This window comes from Tauraco erythrolophus, chromosome 2 (assembly GCF_009769465.1).
Source record: "Tauraco erythrolophus isolate bTauEry1 chromosome 2, bTauEry1.pri, whole genome shotgun sequence".
Taxonomy (NCBI): Eukaryota; Metazoa; Chordata; class Aves; order Musophagiformes; family Musophagidae; genus Tauraco; species Tauraco erythrolophus.
Window position 1 is genome coordinate 133,216,200 of NC_141466.1, and position 16,566 is coordinate 133,232,765.

The 16,566-nt window shown below is 44.8% G+C and overlaps 1 protein-coding gene across 1 annotated transcript in view; it reads left to right on the forward strand.

The window, feature by feature from the left end:
• Positions 1–16,566, forward strand: part of RIN2 (Ras and Rab interactor 2) — a 49,754-nt gene that overhangs the window by 26,531 nt on the left and 6,657 nt on the right. Inside the window, exons 6-8 of the mRNA XM_086631174.1 lie at positions 1,244–1,335; positions 4,397–5,527; positions 14,475–14,780. Of these exons, the coding sequence (XP_086487300.1) occupies positions 1,244–1,335; positions 4,397–5,527; positions 14,475–14,780 (1,529 nt within the window). The remainder of the gene's footprint in view (positions 1–1,243; positions 1,336–4,396; positions 5,528–14,474; positions 14,781–16,566) is intronic.

The following is a 16,566-nucleotide window of genomic DNA, read 5'->3' on the forward strand; positions in this document are numbered from 1 at the left end:
TAGACTTCTTAGGGAAGCAGATAGGTAGCTATCGTGAGAAAGAGAGAGTACCGTTTGGTACATCACAGCAAACGCAGGAGGATTTCCTAAAACCAGAGTGAATTTCTTGCAATGTATACCCAGTCAGTTTGTATGAGTCAAGGGTTACTTATTTTTGTATTGAGTCCATGATGATGTTCTAGACTCCAGATGATCTGTGGTACGATGTTGAAAGTGTCTTTTCAAATGCTTTTTGGCTAGCTTATCAGTCTCATACATATGCTTGATTGGAATTTGAGTGGCATTCTGAGATCCTGTTTTTTCAGCAAGTTAACATACAACATAGAGAATATTTATGTGATAAAAACCCACTATCTGTCTGTACTACAACAGGTGGTTGACCTATTCACAGCCTTAAAAAAAGCCCTGTGCTGACACCAGTTGCGTGTAGGATTCCTGTGCACCATTTGTTCTCTGTTACTCTTAATTACATAGGTACTTCTACTACAGATTTTGCAGTTTAGGACATGCTGTTCTTTGAGGGTGTGTTGGTACCAATTGGGCAGGCAAGAGGTATGGTGTTGGGTGATGGTAGTACTCATAGAATGTACACATGGTTAAGTAGTCCCTTAAAATCTCAGTCTGAAAGCTTTTTACGCTGCATTTGGCTTATGTTGTTGTTGATGCATGAATGCATCTCCCTTTGTCAACATCCGTTTAACTTCTAGTATACAGTGAAGAGAAAAGACGTATGAGAATAAAGACTTTCTTAAATGGAGTGTGTTTTCAGCCTAGGACAGAGTAGCACCAAAACATCCCAGCTTAGAAATTTTTAGGTTAGCTGCCCAAATACTCATTTAAATTTTTGTTCTGAGAACTGGAATTCAACTTTGAGAGCAATCAACAGCATATTCGGAAAATAAGAAGCTCTGTTGAAGGATTAAGGGCAGGTAACACTTTTGCATCTCACTGGTATGCTTGTAAAAGACCAGGTGTAAAAGCTTCTGCTATAATGGGAGAAAATATTGGATGGTTCTGTGGAAATGAGCCTAAAGAGATTCTGGGGACTTGACAGTCGTTTGCACTTCACATCACTTTGCAATGTAAAGGAACCCTGGGGCTGGTGACGTTTTCACTGTGTGTTTAAGGCTCTTACTACCTGCCATAGCTCAAGAAGAAAATAGCCACTGCCAGTGTTGAAAACAAATGCTTTTGAAACTATGGATGTTGTGAAAACCATAATTGTTTTCCTCTTCGGCAACAGGGATGTCCTTCCGTTCACTTTGAAGTTGCCTCATGCTATTGCTGCAGCAAAGACAGAAGCTGAACTTGAAGAGATTGCTCAGCTTGGACTGAGTAAGTAGTTCCTTACGTAGGCGTCATTCCCTGTAGCACTGCTGTAAGCTTGAAGAAGTAGCCTGTATCAGCATGTAGTTCATGTTGGTCAGTGATGATACAGATTTCATTTAGAAAAGCAGCTTCTCTTATTGGGAAGGCTAAACCTTGTACTCGCCAAATGGTGACCTTGGTGTTCTTCCTTCTTTCTGTGCCTTCTGTGATATTTTTGTTAGTGCTGTGTCGTTCCTTCCTTCTTCTGACCCCTCTCTGGGCAGCCCTTGGGCAAAGCGAGTCTTAGAAGCTACATCAAACCTCCCGGACAGAGGTTTGATGTAGCTTTTTCTCCAAGGGCTGGTGTTGGCTGCAGGCTCACGCAGCAGGCACTAGGTTGATAATTTGCTGAAGCTGCCAGGAGAGTGTAGGAACTGTGGTTCACTGTTAATAAAACTTCTGTTCAGATTGACATGTGGTCTTAAAATGGTGATTTTCTTGAGGTCAGTGGCTCAATGCAGTAGCATATTAATAAAAGGAGGAGTGTATATGTAGGATCTGCAGAATGTATTCGTGTGCATTGGTTCGGTGAAATTTTTAAAATAACAAAAGAAGATGCAAGGACATGTCCTTGCATTGTTTGACTGCTACAGCAAAATACAGGCTCATTGTAAAATGTTCCTTGAGCTTGCAGGAGATGCAAAGCCTGGCGGGATTTGAAACACGGGCTCCACCCAGATGAATCGTTGAGCAACGCCTGCAAAGTGCTGAATGGCCTCTTTTCCTTTTGCAGAAGGGAGGGTTGACTGTAGATTTTTGAATCATCTTTGCTTTAGAAACGGATCTTCACTAAATCAGAGTGTTAGTATAAGGCTCTCTAGAACTATTTGGTGGGACTTTGCAGCAAAGCCATGCACAGGGAAGTATTGCACTGCTTCGCATTTTTTTTTGCTGCAGTAGCAATGCACTTAAGGGATTTGTGTTAGAGAGGAGACAAATTACTCGTGCACTGCTTATCTTCAAGTTTAGGTGATTAGATGAGAGTATGGATTTTCATCAGATTAGAGGCAAACACGGAACTGTTGATTAGGTGAATGTTTTGGATGGAAAAAAAAACAAACACAAAGAAAAGGTCTGATTGGGATACAGTGTAGTGAAGACAGTCTCCCAGTGACACCCAGAAGCCTTGAAGCTTAGGCGAGCTTCTCCATAGGCGATGATAGTGGTGGTGTTGAGCGAGCTCTCCAGACTAACCACGCTTTGTCCTCAGTACCTGAGAGCACCATGGCCTACTTGCTGCAGAGTTAGCTTTGCTCTTGAACAGTCTCTGCCTGCGTTGTGCATGTTGTTGCTTTAAGCTAACACACTTGAAAACTGAGGATGATGGATCAGTGTCTAACTGTGTGGTTGGTGTATCTGGGATCAATTACCTACTGTACACCAGATTAAGAAGATCACAGTGTCTGTGAGCAAAAAAAAAACCAGAAAACAAAGTTAAGGTTTTGATGCAGTTTTAGGTGTCCACATGCAAAAGAGTGCACCAGAAAGTCAGTCCTTCAACGCTGTGGACCCAAGAGATGCCTAAAATCTCCCAAGGGCCCTTCCTGTTAAGTGTGAGCATTCCTTAAGCAACACGTAGGCACAGAACACTGTGGTCTGAACACAGAGGGTTGTCGCTCCTGTCAGAGCTCCGTTATTCACGAGGCAGATAAACAGCATGCAGCCCAGCAAACCACATCAGGAAGAACTGGTGGTAAAGGTTTCAAGGCTGTCGCCAACCTGTAAGGCTTCACGTGCTGACCATAAGCTTCCCTCTCTCTTGTGTTTCACCTGCAGTGGTGCTTACATCAGGTGCGTTTGCAGCAGCCTGAGTGCCAGGCACACCGGCCAGTCTGCTGAGAGATCTGCAGGCAGGATGTGAACTCATGGAGCTGGAAAAAAACAGCAGCATTGCATGACTATGTAGAGAAATATGTCTGTGCCTACATATGTTTTCTGGCAGTGGCCTGTCACCGTGAGGCATTTCCTGTCTTCTTCCCCGTAGGCAAGACACGGCTGAAGTGCATGGACCCTCTGTGGAGTGCTTGGCATTCATGCAGTTGGGTCCAGGTGTCATTGCTCAACAGCCCAAGTGGGGCATCTCACTGCTGCAGGAAAAGGGGCCTGTGTCAAGATTGGCAAATTTTAGCAATATCTCCCTCCTCTGGTATTCTTCCTTTATTTCAGTCCGTTTCCTATTCTCAAGGGCTTGTCTGGTTTCAGTCTTCATACTTTCTGGAGCTGATGGGCTTTAGCATTGACTCAGTGTCATGAATATGCTGACGCTTTGCTGGGACAAGTGCAGAGGCTGCAGCTGGAACTTGCTGGTTTAGCACAGGTTTTCCACACTACTGGTGTGGGACTGCACATTTGGTTTATTTATATGCTGCTGAGTGTCTAAAACCTCAGGCAAACTGTGTCACCACTGCAAAGGCAGGGCTGCAGGCCAGTGCTCTTAAAGACACGAGCATTTGGTCTGTGTAGCTAAAGATTATGTGTGCACCCAACACAGCAAAATGTGACAGTTTTTTTTATGTGTGCTTTCATTTGTTCACTATCAAAAGAAATCAAACTAAAATTTTTGTTGAGTTGCTGTAAGTGCCCATCAGCTGGTGCAAATCAGCCTGTTGTCTTCAATTGAGTGATCTTATTGGTACCAGCTGAGAATCTAGGCTAATTTCTCCTGAGAGATGCTAGTGAGTAGTTTATATTCATTTCAGTCTCAGGTTGGTAAGAATTACTGTGGCGCAGTCTCCTTTCCTTTCTTTTATTCTCAGTTTATTTTTAAGCTTGGTTCCGTGGTCTGATTTGAAGCTATGCATTGGTCATGATATTTATAAATGAGTAAAAGCAGCCTGAGGAGTGTAGCATGCAGTTATGTCTGGTGGTGCTTTGAGGTTCACGCAGAGTTGTTTTTTTCCCCTTTGAATTAATAAAAGTTGTCTAAATTTCTGAATACCTGAAGCTGGTGATGTTGAGCTGAACGTTCTGAAAGCTGTCTGCATGCTGTTTGCACTCTTATGTTAACGCAATGATGATTTTTTTTCAGAGTTTTGGAGCTCCCCGGCTAACAGCAGCCCCCCGGATTCTTCGCCTCCCCGTAGGCCTGTGCCTCTGGACAGTGTTTGCAAAGACTCACGTCAGCTCTGCCTTATAAATGGAGTGCATTCTATACGCACCAGAACGCCTTCGGAGCTGGAGTGCAGCCAGACCAACGGAGCGCTGTGTTTCATTAATCCCCTCTTCTTAAAAGTGCACAGCCAGGATGTCAGTGGAAGTCTGAAAAGGCAGAGCCCCAGAGCTCAAGACGCGAATGGCACAGCGAGGCCTCGCTCCCCCCCGCCCCGGCCACCACCTCCTTCTATTAATAGCATCCTCACGAGTCCGCAGCTTTCCAGGACTATAAAGCAGGCGAGCATGTCAGAAACAGCCAACCATAAGAAAGAGAGAGGCTTGGATTTGCTGCAGAACAAACCAGCCCCTATTCCGCCTCCGCGGCTGAAGAAGCAGGCTGTTTGCTCGGAGGTGGAAGGTAGCTCCAAGACGGCAGGGCTGATTCGACCTGGCTGCAGCTCTGTGCGTGTGCCCGAAGCTGCCGGGGTTCCAGGTGAAACTCTGCCTGAGCCAGCTCCAGCAGCTGCCAAGAAGACGGTAGCCACCAGCTCTGAGTCACACATTCCGTGGAATGGAGGCAGGCAGAGACTGAGCGACATGAGCATTTCCACCTCCTCCTCTGACTCGCTGGACTTCGATCGGAGCATGCCACTGTTCGGCTATGAGGGGGACACGAACAGCAGCCTGGAGGACTTTGAGGGCGAAAGCGACCAAGAGAGCATGGCACCCCCTTTGAAGCCCAAGAAGAAAAGAAACAGTTCGTTCGTTCTCCCGAAGATTGTGAAATCTCAGCTGCGGAAAGTCAGTGGAGTTTTCAGTTCCTTCATGACCCCTGAAAAGAGGATGATTAAGAAAATTGCAGAGATGTCCCAGGACAAACGCACTTATTTTGGATGTCTAGTGCAGGACTATGTCAGCTTTCTCCAGGAAAACAAGGAATGCCACGTTTCCAGCACTGATATGCTGCAAACGATTCGGCAGTTCATGACCCAAGTCAAGAACTATTTGTCCCAAAGCTCCGAACTTGATCCCCCAATTGAGTCGCTGATTCCCGAGGACCAAATAGGTAAGAAACACTGTCTTGCGTTTTGAGGGAAGGTGAAAATTTGTAATCTGTGTTCATAGCGATAGTCTTTGTGCCGGCTTGGAAAGGTGAGATCGACTTTGTTTAGCAGAGTTTGAGCCGTTGAGTATTGGCGTCTTAAAACAGAACAACTCCCCCCACCCCCACTCCCCCAATCACGCAACTCAGAACTACTGTGTTACAAAGTTGTTCATAAAGTTATCCTTGAAATAGCTGCAGTGTGGGCTTTGTACCTATGATTATTACTTTTTTTTTGGCGGTTCTACTGTTAAAAGTACAGAGCCATTTGTTTGCTGGCACACATGTGTGTTTTCCCTGAATTGGGCCGAAATAGTTTTCGATGCTTGGACCAAAACTGTGCCAATTTTAACCATATGGATTGTAGCTGTAAAACTAGAATTTATTTGAAACAGGTGACAGTTAAAAGCAGAGAGACATTTCATAGCAACTTATCTTTGAAATAAATCTCATTCTTCCAGACGTTCTCATTCACTCCTAGCAAAGCTGCACCGTCCCTACACTTGAAGCTAAATAAAAGATATACAACTGTTCTAAAACAAGCAAACAAACGTGTGTGAGAGAGAGAAGGGGCCACTGATCTCAGATTTTCTATACCTCTCTGTTACATGTGTGTGTTTGTGATGATCTGTATGTTTGAATAAATGTTTTAACAACAGAGAGAGACTTGTGTATCCACAAAAGTGAAATCTTTGTTGTTGCATAAAGTCTCACTGCCCCCCTCTCTGGCTGAGTCTGAGCAGTATTTGTAAAAGAGCCTAAAAGCCACATTTAGGAGGTAAACATCCCTCAGGGCAGAATACTTTCCTTGTGAGCTCACTTCAGTCCTAATTCGCTGTTTTTCTCCTGAACCCCGACGTCCTAGCAGTTGGCCCAGTGCGAAATTGGCAGATAGGTCTTTCTCTGGGACTAGAGGGTGATTTTATGTTGGCATTTGTGTCTGCCCTTGGCTGAGAGGAAGTGTTCTGGCATAACCGGCTTCATTTACACAAAGTCAAGCGAAAGTAACAGGCACTGCTAAAGCAAATATGACACTATGAAGAGTGTCCTCGAAACCGAGACTCTTTCAAAGACGTATAATGTTCTCACTGGAATAATAAAGAATATTATGTGGGTGTTATGTGGAAGAAGAAACGACGAATTGAGCAGTGCCGCTGGCGTGTTTTCGCCTGGCTTTCAGCAGCATACTGGATAGTTGACAAAGTAATACAGATCTAGCTTGCTTGTAGCTTTGTGAAAGCTTGGTTTGACCTGCACGTTTCATTGTAAGGGTGTGGTTAAATCAGACTGTGGGTCTCTGAAGACTGGCAAAACACTGTCTGCCTTTAAATGTTTCACTAGTTTGGAGCAGCATAAGCTATGAAATGTAGTAACTAAACTACATTGGTTTTCTTCAGCGACAGAAAGTCTGGCTTTGATCGTGTGGTTAAATGCAGTTAATTTGTAAAGCGGGATAGTTTAAACAAAAGAAGAACTTGCTTTTGGAATCATCTACTGCCTATGGCTCAAGCCTGCAAACAACCACGGTGGATCCAGGAGCATCAGATGTTGCTGATCTAAGCAGATAACTATGTGACAGCAAGATTTAGTCATCCCTGTAGAGAACTTTTTATGATGTAGCCCTGCCTATTATCCACGGTTTTGCTTGACTATTTCAGTACAGAATTACAGCCCTAATTTTAACTTTGTGAGTAGTCATTCGTCCTCTCCTGTCGGTTTACACTGTCGTGCTGCAGGTTTTTCCTCTTGACTTGTCAGCCTAGGGCTGGGCACGTGCTGCTGGGAAAACACTCCTCCTTTCTGTTCATCGTGTACTGTCCCGTGGCTGCGGCCGGTCAGGCCCGGTGAGTGCCGAGTTGGAGCGGGACACGGCAGCCGTGCCCCAGGGACTCGCTGGGAGAGATGCCGGGCACACTGGCATAACAGCAGCTTCACCCTGCGACTGGGACCCCGGGGCGGGTGGCAGCAGGGCAGGGAGGGAGCCCGCAGTGGAAAAGACTCCGGCCTGTCAGCTCCCCAGGCCAGTCCTGCCACTGCGGAGAGGAGCTGGAGCTGCTCCTTGCCTCCCTCTCCCACCCAGCAGAACTGCTGCTGGTCACCTGTTCTGGGGCAGCCAGGCTTCGCCTTATCCCCCTGTTGTCTCCTGAATTTCAGTACATGCTGGAGCAGCACACTCCCAGGCTTGGTGAAGCCCTTGGTCCTCTGGACTTTCTCCTGTGTCTGTGTAATGATCTTTGTGATAGTGTAATTTTCCTTGAAGAAGTGCATCAGGGACTTCCCAGACTCTTGCAAGTGAAAGACTTCTGTGGGAGATCTTTTAAGTTTCCCATACAAGAGGCATATCAAATTGTTTAACTTCTGCCAAATCATCAGGAGAATGTCGTAGAATCGTCTGGTTGGAAGAGCATTTCTAATTATTCCTGACAGGTGCTTCCTGATCTTAGCACTGTAGGCTGTTAACCCTTCCTGAAACAATGGGATTCCCAGTGTTGGGACAGAATCGAGACTAAGGCACACAACTTCTTGTTGTTTAAGGACAAATGCAAAGTATTTTTTAAAAAGCCGTCCACATTTGAATATGTATCCTCAGAATAAAGAGCTGAACTGGTCAGAGGACACCCTGATAGCCAGCAGCTGCTTGAATACCAAATGTTCCCGAGTTTTTGTTTGCATTTCTTCTTTTCTTGGCTGTGTACAGAAAGAAACCAAGTGCACTGTCATCGCTTTGCCAGGTGATCACCAGGCAGCATCTAGCAGCTGAACAGCTTCAGTCTCAATGCCCGAATCGAGGCTTAGCCCAAGAAATGACTGGCTTAAATAATTTGGCAATAAGGAATTAACTTGATAGTGTGGGAAGGTGCCTAAACAATACTGCCTGTTACTTGTTTTAGTATTTCTAACCTGTAACAGATTCTAAATATTAGATGTTAAAAAAAGGCTTGGAGAGAACGTGTTGGCCCCTGACTGGCAGGACAAGCTTTGTTGCAGGGACTCGGCTCTGTAGGGAAGTGTTGCAGGCGGATGAATCTGGAGGCTGTATGGAGGAGTGCAGTCCGTTCCCCATGGGAGCTGGTGTGCCGGCCACTCTGAGGGAGCTTCTCCAAGCAGCACTTTTGCCTTTGTAATCCTCTAAGAGGCAATGTTTTACGTTTGTTCTGAAGAGATTTTATCATGTGAGCTTTAGGCCTGTTTCCCACTTATGAAGATAACTTTAAACCTGGTCTCCTTCTTCCACCCCCACCATGGTATCACTTTTAGATTTTGTATGTGAACTCTGCTGTATCATCCAAATTCTTAATGAAAATACTAAATAGACTAAAGCCCAGGGCTGACCTCCATGGTACCCCTTTCCAAATGTCTGTCTTGTTTGACAGTCAACCATTGATAATTGGGCTCTCAGTGCAGTATTTTATCCACTCCTTCATGCACTCATCTTGTGGTGATTACAGCAAGACATTTCCCGTGTTTGCTAGTAGGAAAGTTGCATGGAATAGGGTTATGGGTCTTAAAAAGGTTAAGGTACAGCCCTCCCTCTGCTCTTCTCTTCTTCACTGATCCAATTATCCTCTTAAAGGAATTAGAATGGTATGCCGCTATTTCTTCTTGAAAAACTCATGTTGGCCGTTTTTTAGCACTGTATTACTTTTCAGGTGCTTGTACATTTGTTTTGGTGTCCCGTCCCCCTACCCTGTCATTCATCCTAGTATCTGTTCATGTTGAGTTGAGGCCGACCAACATGTTCCCCAGTGCTTCTCCTTTCACTGTGAGAGCAGGGGGGCAGGGCAAGTAAGAAGCTGTGGCAAAAGTGCTAAGCAGAGGGAGAGGACTTTGGTTCTCCCATTCCCAGCCATCCCTTTGATTTGCTTTGTGACTTATTCCCTGCTACTTTATTACTACTTCTTTAAGGGAAGACGTGTTTACCACACAGCGGTAGTGTGAGTTTTAGTTAACCCACAGCTGATGAAAGCAAAACAAACCTAGCACAGATAGCTCTGTGACTCATTGGTGTGTTTTATGTAGGTAAAATGCGGGGAGGCTTACCCTGGAGACCTTTCTTCCCTAGTTGCTCAACTCCTGCCACCGCTGCCTATCCATTGCCCACCTCAGTCCTACCTCTGTTTTCAGGGTTGTACAGATTATCAAGGAGTGTGGGTTTTGTGAGGTCTTACTTTCAAGTCTTGCTCCTTCAGTGCAGATGCCCTTGTCTGCACCATGGACTAGGCATGTGTCACTATGCACATCCACCAAGAACTGGATGCTGGGCCATCCTGACATGAGCTGTCTTAAAGTAGATTCATATTGGTCATACCAGCCTATGAACATGCAAGATATGAGGAAAATCCAAAACAGAGCAAATGTGCAGCGTAGTCAGGTGTCCCACATGTACGTGCCATCGTGTTCTTACAGCAACCTTCTACTTGCAGCCTCCCAGGCAATGTTACTGGTGCGGGATTGCCCCTTCTTGTGATGGTTCCCAGGCTGACTCGGTCTTTCTGAGCCCTTCTTTTACTGATGAATGGTTTGGCCGTTGTGGATGATAAACAGGGCTTGTGTGTAGATCTGAGGACTGGAATCTGACAGGTAATAGCAGTGAAGCCACAACAGCTGGTAACAGGTAAACCGAGAGCCTGGAGAAGGTGAGCGTGCGCCTGCAGTTTCAGGCAGCGAGGGTTGTGAAGAGGCCGTGTAAGGACACTGGCGATGACTCATATGTTGTCCTCTCTAGATGCAGACTTGTGTGGTTTGCAGCAAAACAAAATAGCATGTCAGCACAGGATACAGATGTGTTTCCACGAGTCACAACGAAACTAGCTGGCTGGCCTTTACAAATCATTTATCAAAGCATTTCCAGTTCCCATTTTGAGGCTAGAGGCTAATTATAAGTATTGTTTCAGGAACGCTACATGGCGCTCAGCTCAAATGATATTCAATGTAAAAAAAAAAAATAAAAATATATATATATCTGAAGAGTGTCTGTTTTGGGAGTGTTAAGCATCCTGGGAGGATATTTGAAAACACTTTGCCTATGCTGAACTAAACAGGGATTTTTGTTGACGATTACAATGTGAGAAATATACAGAGATGTTTACGCAAAAGGAATCAGTCCTCGATTCACATCTTAGACACTAATTTGCCTGGGAGACCTTCCTATACTTTTTTGTGGCCATGAGAAGTTAAACAGTGAAAGCTGCTGCTGACTGGGAGTTGTTTTGTGGGATCATATCCAGAAACGCCTTTCTCTGAAAGGGGTCAGTAACGGCAGTTCAGAAGAAAGGGTTAAATAGTTGGATGGTCTGATCCCAAACATACTTAGAGGTGTCTTGTGACACTGAGTATTTGTCTAAGACTCAGATCAGAAGAAATGCTGTCATTCCAGGCTTTAATAAAAATAAAAATATTTATATAGGTTTTACATTAATTAGGATACATATGGATGTTACTGATCATTAAAAAAAAAAATCTAGTCCTTATCTATCTTGCTGTGTTGGTCTCACCAACGTGCTAGAATTTGCTACTTTTTAATTTGAGGGCAGAACTCCATGGTTCTTATGTCTGTGCCAAGAATTCGTAAGAGAGAAGAAAAGGTCGTGTGTTTTTTGGGTTTTTTTTTTTATTGTTTTGTTTTGTTTTTTAAAACAACAACAAAAACTTTGGACACACTGTCATGTCTTAGTCACTTCCTCATTTGTGGCTAGTTCTGTGCAAACATGGTGCATTGAAATGACAGTTTCTCTCGGTCTACCCTTACCAAGCTGAGGCGGTTAGTACCTCTTTGGAATCACAGCTATATGTCCATTATTTCATTTGTCTCCTATTAACTGTCATATAGTCCCTGAACAGCACTGAGGGATGCTTTGCTAAATATCCTGTCCCATTTCTACTTCCTGGTGATGTTAACAGCACAAACCGTTATGAGCAGCCTTCAGCAGTAAGTGCTCGGACCCTGTGCAGAGCTTTCAGCATAGCCACGTGGGTTACCTACTCTCCTCCCCTTCAAATGTGCTGCTTCAAACCGATTTAAGCTTCAAGAGAAGTTGTGGAATGTGATGAGTAAATTTCAAAGCCATTTCCAGGCACTGCTTTTGGAGCTCGTGGCGAATTTCAGATACGAAAGAACGCCTCGCCGTCCTGCACAGCCGTAAAAACCCGTGTGATTTATCTGTACAAGAAGCTGTGAGAGTGGCACTAACTTACTGAGGGTTGAGGGCAGAAGACTTAAGGCTCCCACTTGTCACCTGCAGATAACAAGCCTCGCCTCAACCAAGGACTGGGGCTCTGTGTAGGAAATTTCCCTTCTGGCAGCATCCAGTTCCTGTAGCCTTTGGGGAGGCATTGCTTCTGCAGCTCCCTCCGTACTGGTACTGCAGACAGCAGCTGAGCCAGCCCCAGCGGGGATCCTATAGGGGACCAGTCACAGAAGTGTTCTGTATTTTCCGGTCTCCCGTCGCAGGCTAGGTGCTCCCTTATTATCAAACCAAGGGCTCTGAGGATCTGCGCTGAATTCATTACAATCTATTGAGCCTCCTGTGAACAAAGGTGGTGGTGACCCCACTTCATTGACATAAAGGATGCCTGACACTAACTATTCATGTGCAGAACTTCCAGTGGAAGCCTGTGGGAGTTAAAATTTCATGGGGATAGAGAGTTCTCTTGCCTAACGTAATATTTGGCAGCACTGACTGCTTAAATTTTGATTTAAACGAGACCAGGCAGTTGGAATGCAAACTGCAGAGGTGTTCCACTTACAAACAAAGCGGTTGGTGTTTTTGCTATTTAAAAAACTGAACAGGCAGTAGAAATAAGTAAAGCAAGATGAATTGTCAAAAAAAAAAATCATCATCAGTGAAGCTAGCAAGGACTTATGTCTACCCTCTAGAAATTTAGGTAGCTAACATATGAGATTTGTGCATTTTTCTTGGTGGAAAAATATTTCTACCCCTGAGCCCTGAGGACGGCTGTGATGGCAGGGAGGGGCAGCTTCTGTCTACTGTGCAGAAAGATGACGCTTCTGCTTTCCTGACAGGTGCTGTCAGTGGTGATTGTGTGGCTCTACAAAGTACAACAGATAAGGATCAGTCATTTGAACTGTTGCCACTTGTTACGTATAATGGGTGGCTCTGGTCCGGTGGGAAGCTGGATCCACCCTTCATGCTGGGTGACAGGCCATCAAGAGGGCGCGTCAGGCTGGTTATGCCTTTACTGGTGGCCGTAGGGAAAGCTAGACAATCAGAGGGCAAATTTTGCTCCTCACGTTCACTCTTTCTCCCTTCCAGCAGCTTTCGCAGTCTTTGTCATGCGAGGGAGGCCCAGAGGCCTTTAAAGAATCCAGGAATGAAGCAGACATGACTTTGCCACCTCCGTCAGGGTCTTGGGAGAGGAAAATAGCAAAAGAAGCTAACGAAGCCCCAGCAGAACTGGGAAAGGGGAGATGGGATCTCCCAGTAGAGTTGGACATTTGGGAATTGCATGCCAGACAAACACAGAATAAACACTACATATGAAGCAAAGGCACCGTAAGAGGGAGTGTGTGAAGGGCGTGTTTGTATGGGAAAGAGAGGTATGAAGACCCAGAACAAAAATTGGCTGAACACAAGGATAAAGTGAAAAGCATAAAGCAAAAGCAAGAAAACAGAAGTAGGTAGTGCTTGTTTGGAGGGAAGGGGTGGGTGTGTAGGGTGTGTAAATCCCAAGCCCTTAGAAACAGTCTGCAATTAAAAAAAAAAAAAAGGAGGGAGGGAGAAAAGAAAGAAAAGAAACAGGCTATGGTTCAAGAAAAACACGTAAGAACAGGCAAAGAACCTGGAAAGGGCCTGAGATTTAATGCAACTTAACAAGTCATTCCTAGTAGTAGGACTGTCCACTGCTGGCTTGTATAAACGTGTGATGTCACAGTGACAGTGTCTCCACTTTCTGCTCCTGGTCTCTGTGCTCCCCTAGTACATCTGACTGCCTTAGGCTCTGGTCCTGCCCCACTGTCAGGGCACTGGTGCCGTGGCCAGGCTGAAGGGTCCTCGGTTTCTTTTGTGCTTGGGGGAGTTCACTATGGTACCGATAATTGATGTAAGCTAATTATTAATGTGAGCTGAGTTTCCGTAGGGACACCGAGTGGGAGAGGAGATTACCTTATAAAGTAAAAGTTTGCAGAGAAAATGTTTAGTAAAGAGCTTTCTCTGTTGATGTGGTCCATGCTTTGAAAAAGGAGAATGACTGTTAAAGAAAAACTTGAGTAGGACAAGAATAAAATAAAAAAAGTTAAGTGAGTTAATAAATAAAATAAAAAAAGTGGTTACTGTCTCACGTGCACACTATTGCCAAACAACGAACTTCAAGCTTAATGACAAAGCTGTATAAAACTTGCATGATGAAATCCAAAGCTGGACAAACACAGCTTGGTTTTTCATTTATAGTTTAAAAGCCATAATCTGTCCCGCTTCATAAAGATCTTGACAAAATTGAGCCAAGTTTTAGGAGACCATGGCTGAGTTACAGCTTCTGTTGGAAACTATGCAAAAAGGATGGGCTTTCATGCCAAAGCAGGCAAAAGTTATAGTTTTGACTGTGTTGAAGTTTGGGAGTTAAAGTCTAAGCAGAGACTTCTGGCCAACAAAAGAAGAAGTTAACTGGAACTGCAACTTGCCTTTTTTTGCCTCTTTTTTTTTTTGATGACAGTCCATAGTCTGTCTTTGTGGAGTTTATTTTGTATTTTCCACGTTGCTGTAAATGAAAATGAAATTCAGATTCTGCCCTGCCTTTTGTTTCCTTGTTAACAAACGTGGAAACTCTGCTTGTATAGTAAATAGGCCTTATCAAGTAGGGTTTGCTCTGCAGTGCCTCTTTCGGGAATGGTTATATCAATACTGGCTCTGCTTTAGAGGGGGAAATCAGCTGGACTTGTGTTTTCCCATTGCAGATGTCGTTCTGGAGAAGGCCATGCATAAGTGCATTCTGAAGCCATTGAAGGGCCACATTGAAGCGATGCTGAAAGAGTTTCATACTGCGGATGGATCTTGGAAACAGCTAAAGGAAAATCTGCAGTTGGTGCGGCAGAGGAATCCTCAGGAACTGGGCGTGTTTGTTCCAACACCAGACTTTGTGGACGTTGAAAAGATTAAAGTCAAGTTCATGACCATGCAGAAAATGTATTCGCCTGAAAAGAAGGTCATGCTGCTGCTGAGAGTTTGCAAATTGATTTACACTGTTATGGAAAATAACTCAGGTACGGTGCTTCTTGCGGTTCAACTTTGCTGATATTCCAATCCTGGGGTTGTATTTTGAATGAGGAAATCAGGCCACCTGATGCTGCAGATACTTCTCCTTCTCCTGGAGGCCTCCTAGCACCTCCTTGCTCTTTTGAGAGGGATTCTTCCTCTCCGCTTCTTTCCTGGTATCTGTGAGGCATCTGGCAGCACACCTTACAAAAGCAGCGTGAAGCAGTTGTGAAGCAGCTTAAAAAAAACAGCTTTGCTTAACCGTAGGCTTTTTGGCTGTCAGAAAGGCTGTCCTGTGAGCCTTGAATGTGACACTGGTCCTAAATGAACGTTTGCCTGTGGTCATTCAATGGCGTGTATGCAATATGACAGCTACGAGGGCTCTGTGTCAATGGGTGGAGGAAAGCAGCCTCTGATGCAGGATTTTTTGGTTGCTGTACCTCTGAATGCTCTGATTTGGACATATTCTTTCGTGCTTTTGGAACAGAAATAACATCTGTTTCTACACTGTAGCAAGAGTCCAAAAGTGACCTTGAAACCTGGATAATGAAGCAAGGGAACTAGAGACCAGTTAAGACCTGTTGAGTAGTCAGTGGCACAGTTTAAATGCTGCGCTGGATGGCAGGAGTTCAGCGATGCAACTCTGTGGCCTGACTTATCATACCCTGCTGTGGTAGGCCACAAGCCAAGGTGAAGCAATGCTGGTGGCAGTGGGAGATTTTTTTTTTTCCCTAAGCAAGTACGAGATGCTGCAGGTGGTTTGCAGTTTTCTCTCTAAGTGAGCATTGAATGTGCAGCCCGGTCCGGTGCTTATCAAGATGCCTACTTGCTTTTGAGATTTTGAAAGCTTGTGGCTGTTAAAGACCCTCAGGCATTTTTGCAAGATTTAGGTCCGAGCTCTTGCCCACCTTATTATTTCTGTGCAAAATCCTGCATTTTAAAACGGATATAGGAATCTTGGCCTGAAGTGGTGTTAAACTCTCTCCTCCATGATGTATTACCACATGGAGTAAGGCATATCCAACACGCAGAAGAAAAATACTGAGAGGCTGCTGCCGGTTAACTGTTGCACTGAGGGGCTTGGGCTAAGATGTGGCAAACGCTCCCTGGGTGTCTAGTTTTGTCATGTGAAGTTTGTAAAATGTGGCATTGAGTCAGCAGCTGTTTCTCTGCTTTGTCATGTACTCTCAGCCAGCTAACAGTGTACTACCTGGAGGGTATGCCTTAGCTGCTGTAACCTTAGATATCAGCCCTGCAGTCATCTGGAGTTTCACCAAAGTTTAAGTTGGCTCCTGCTCTTGGTGGTTTTAGATGACCATCCCACTGGTTCTGCAATGAACACAGTTTGGCCAGACCCAGAGATTTGGCCACATAGTATTTTCTAAACAGAAAGCTTAAATGCAATAAAAGTGGTGGGAGCACAGAGCGACCTAGATACAGCATAGTCTCTGTGTGTCAGCTGAGCGCTGCCATTGCCGATGATGCTTCACTGGCTAGTTGGGAATGATAGGAGACTTTGCTCACTGGTGTTTTTAACTATGCTCTGTCAAGGAAATGAGCTGAATTTTAATTTCAAATATAGTAGACTTTTATATTCAGGCTTCTCTGCCGGGATTCAGTCTCAGAAACTGATACTTGTGGCTGGATCCTTCCAGAAAGTGGATGTCGTCCTTGCATGTATAAAGAAAATGCCTATTCATCATCTCAGCCAGTGATAGAAGTGCAGGGTGGAGGTCAGGCCAGACTGGCATGGCAGCCTTTTGTGAGTTGAGCTGATGCCAAGGTGAGCCCAAT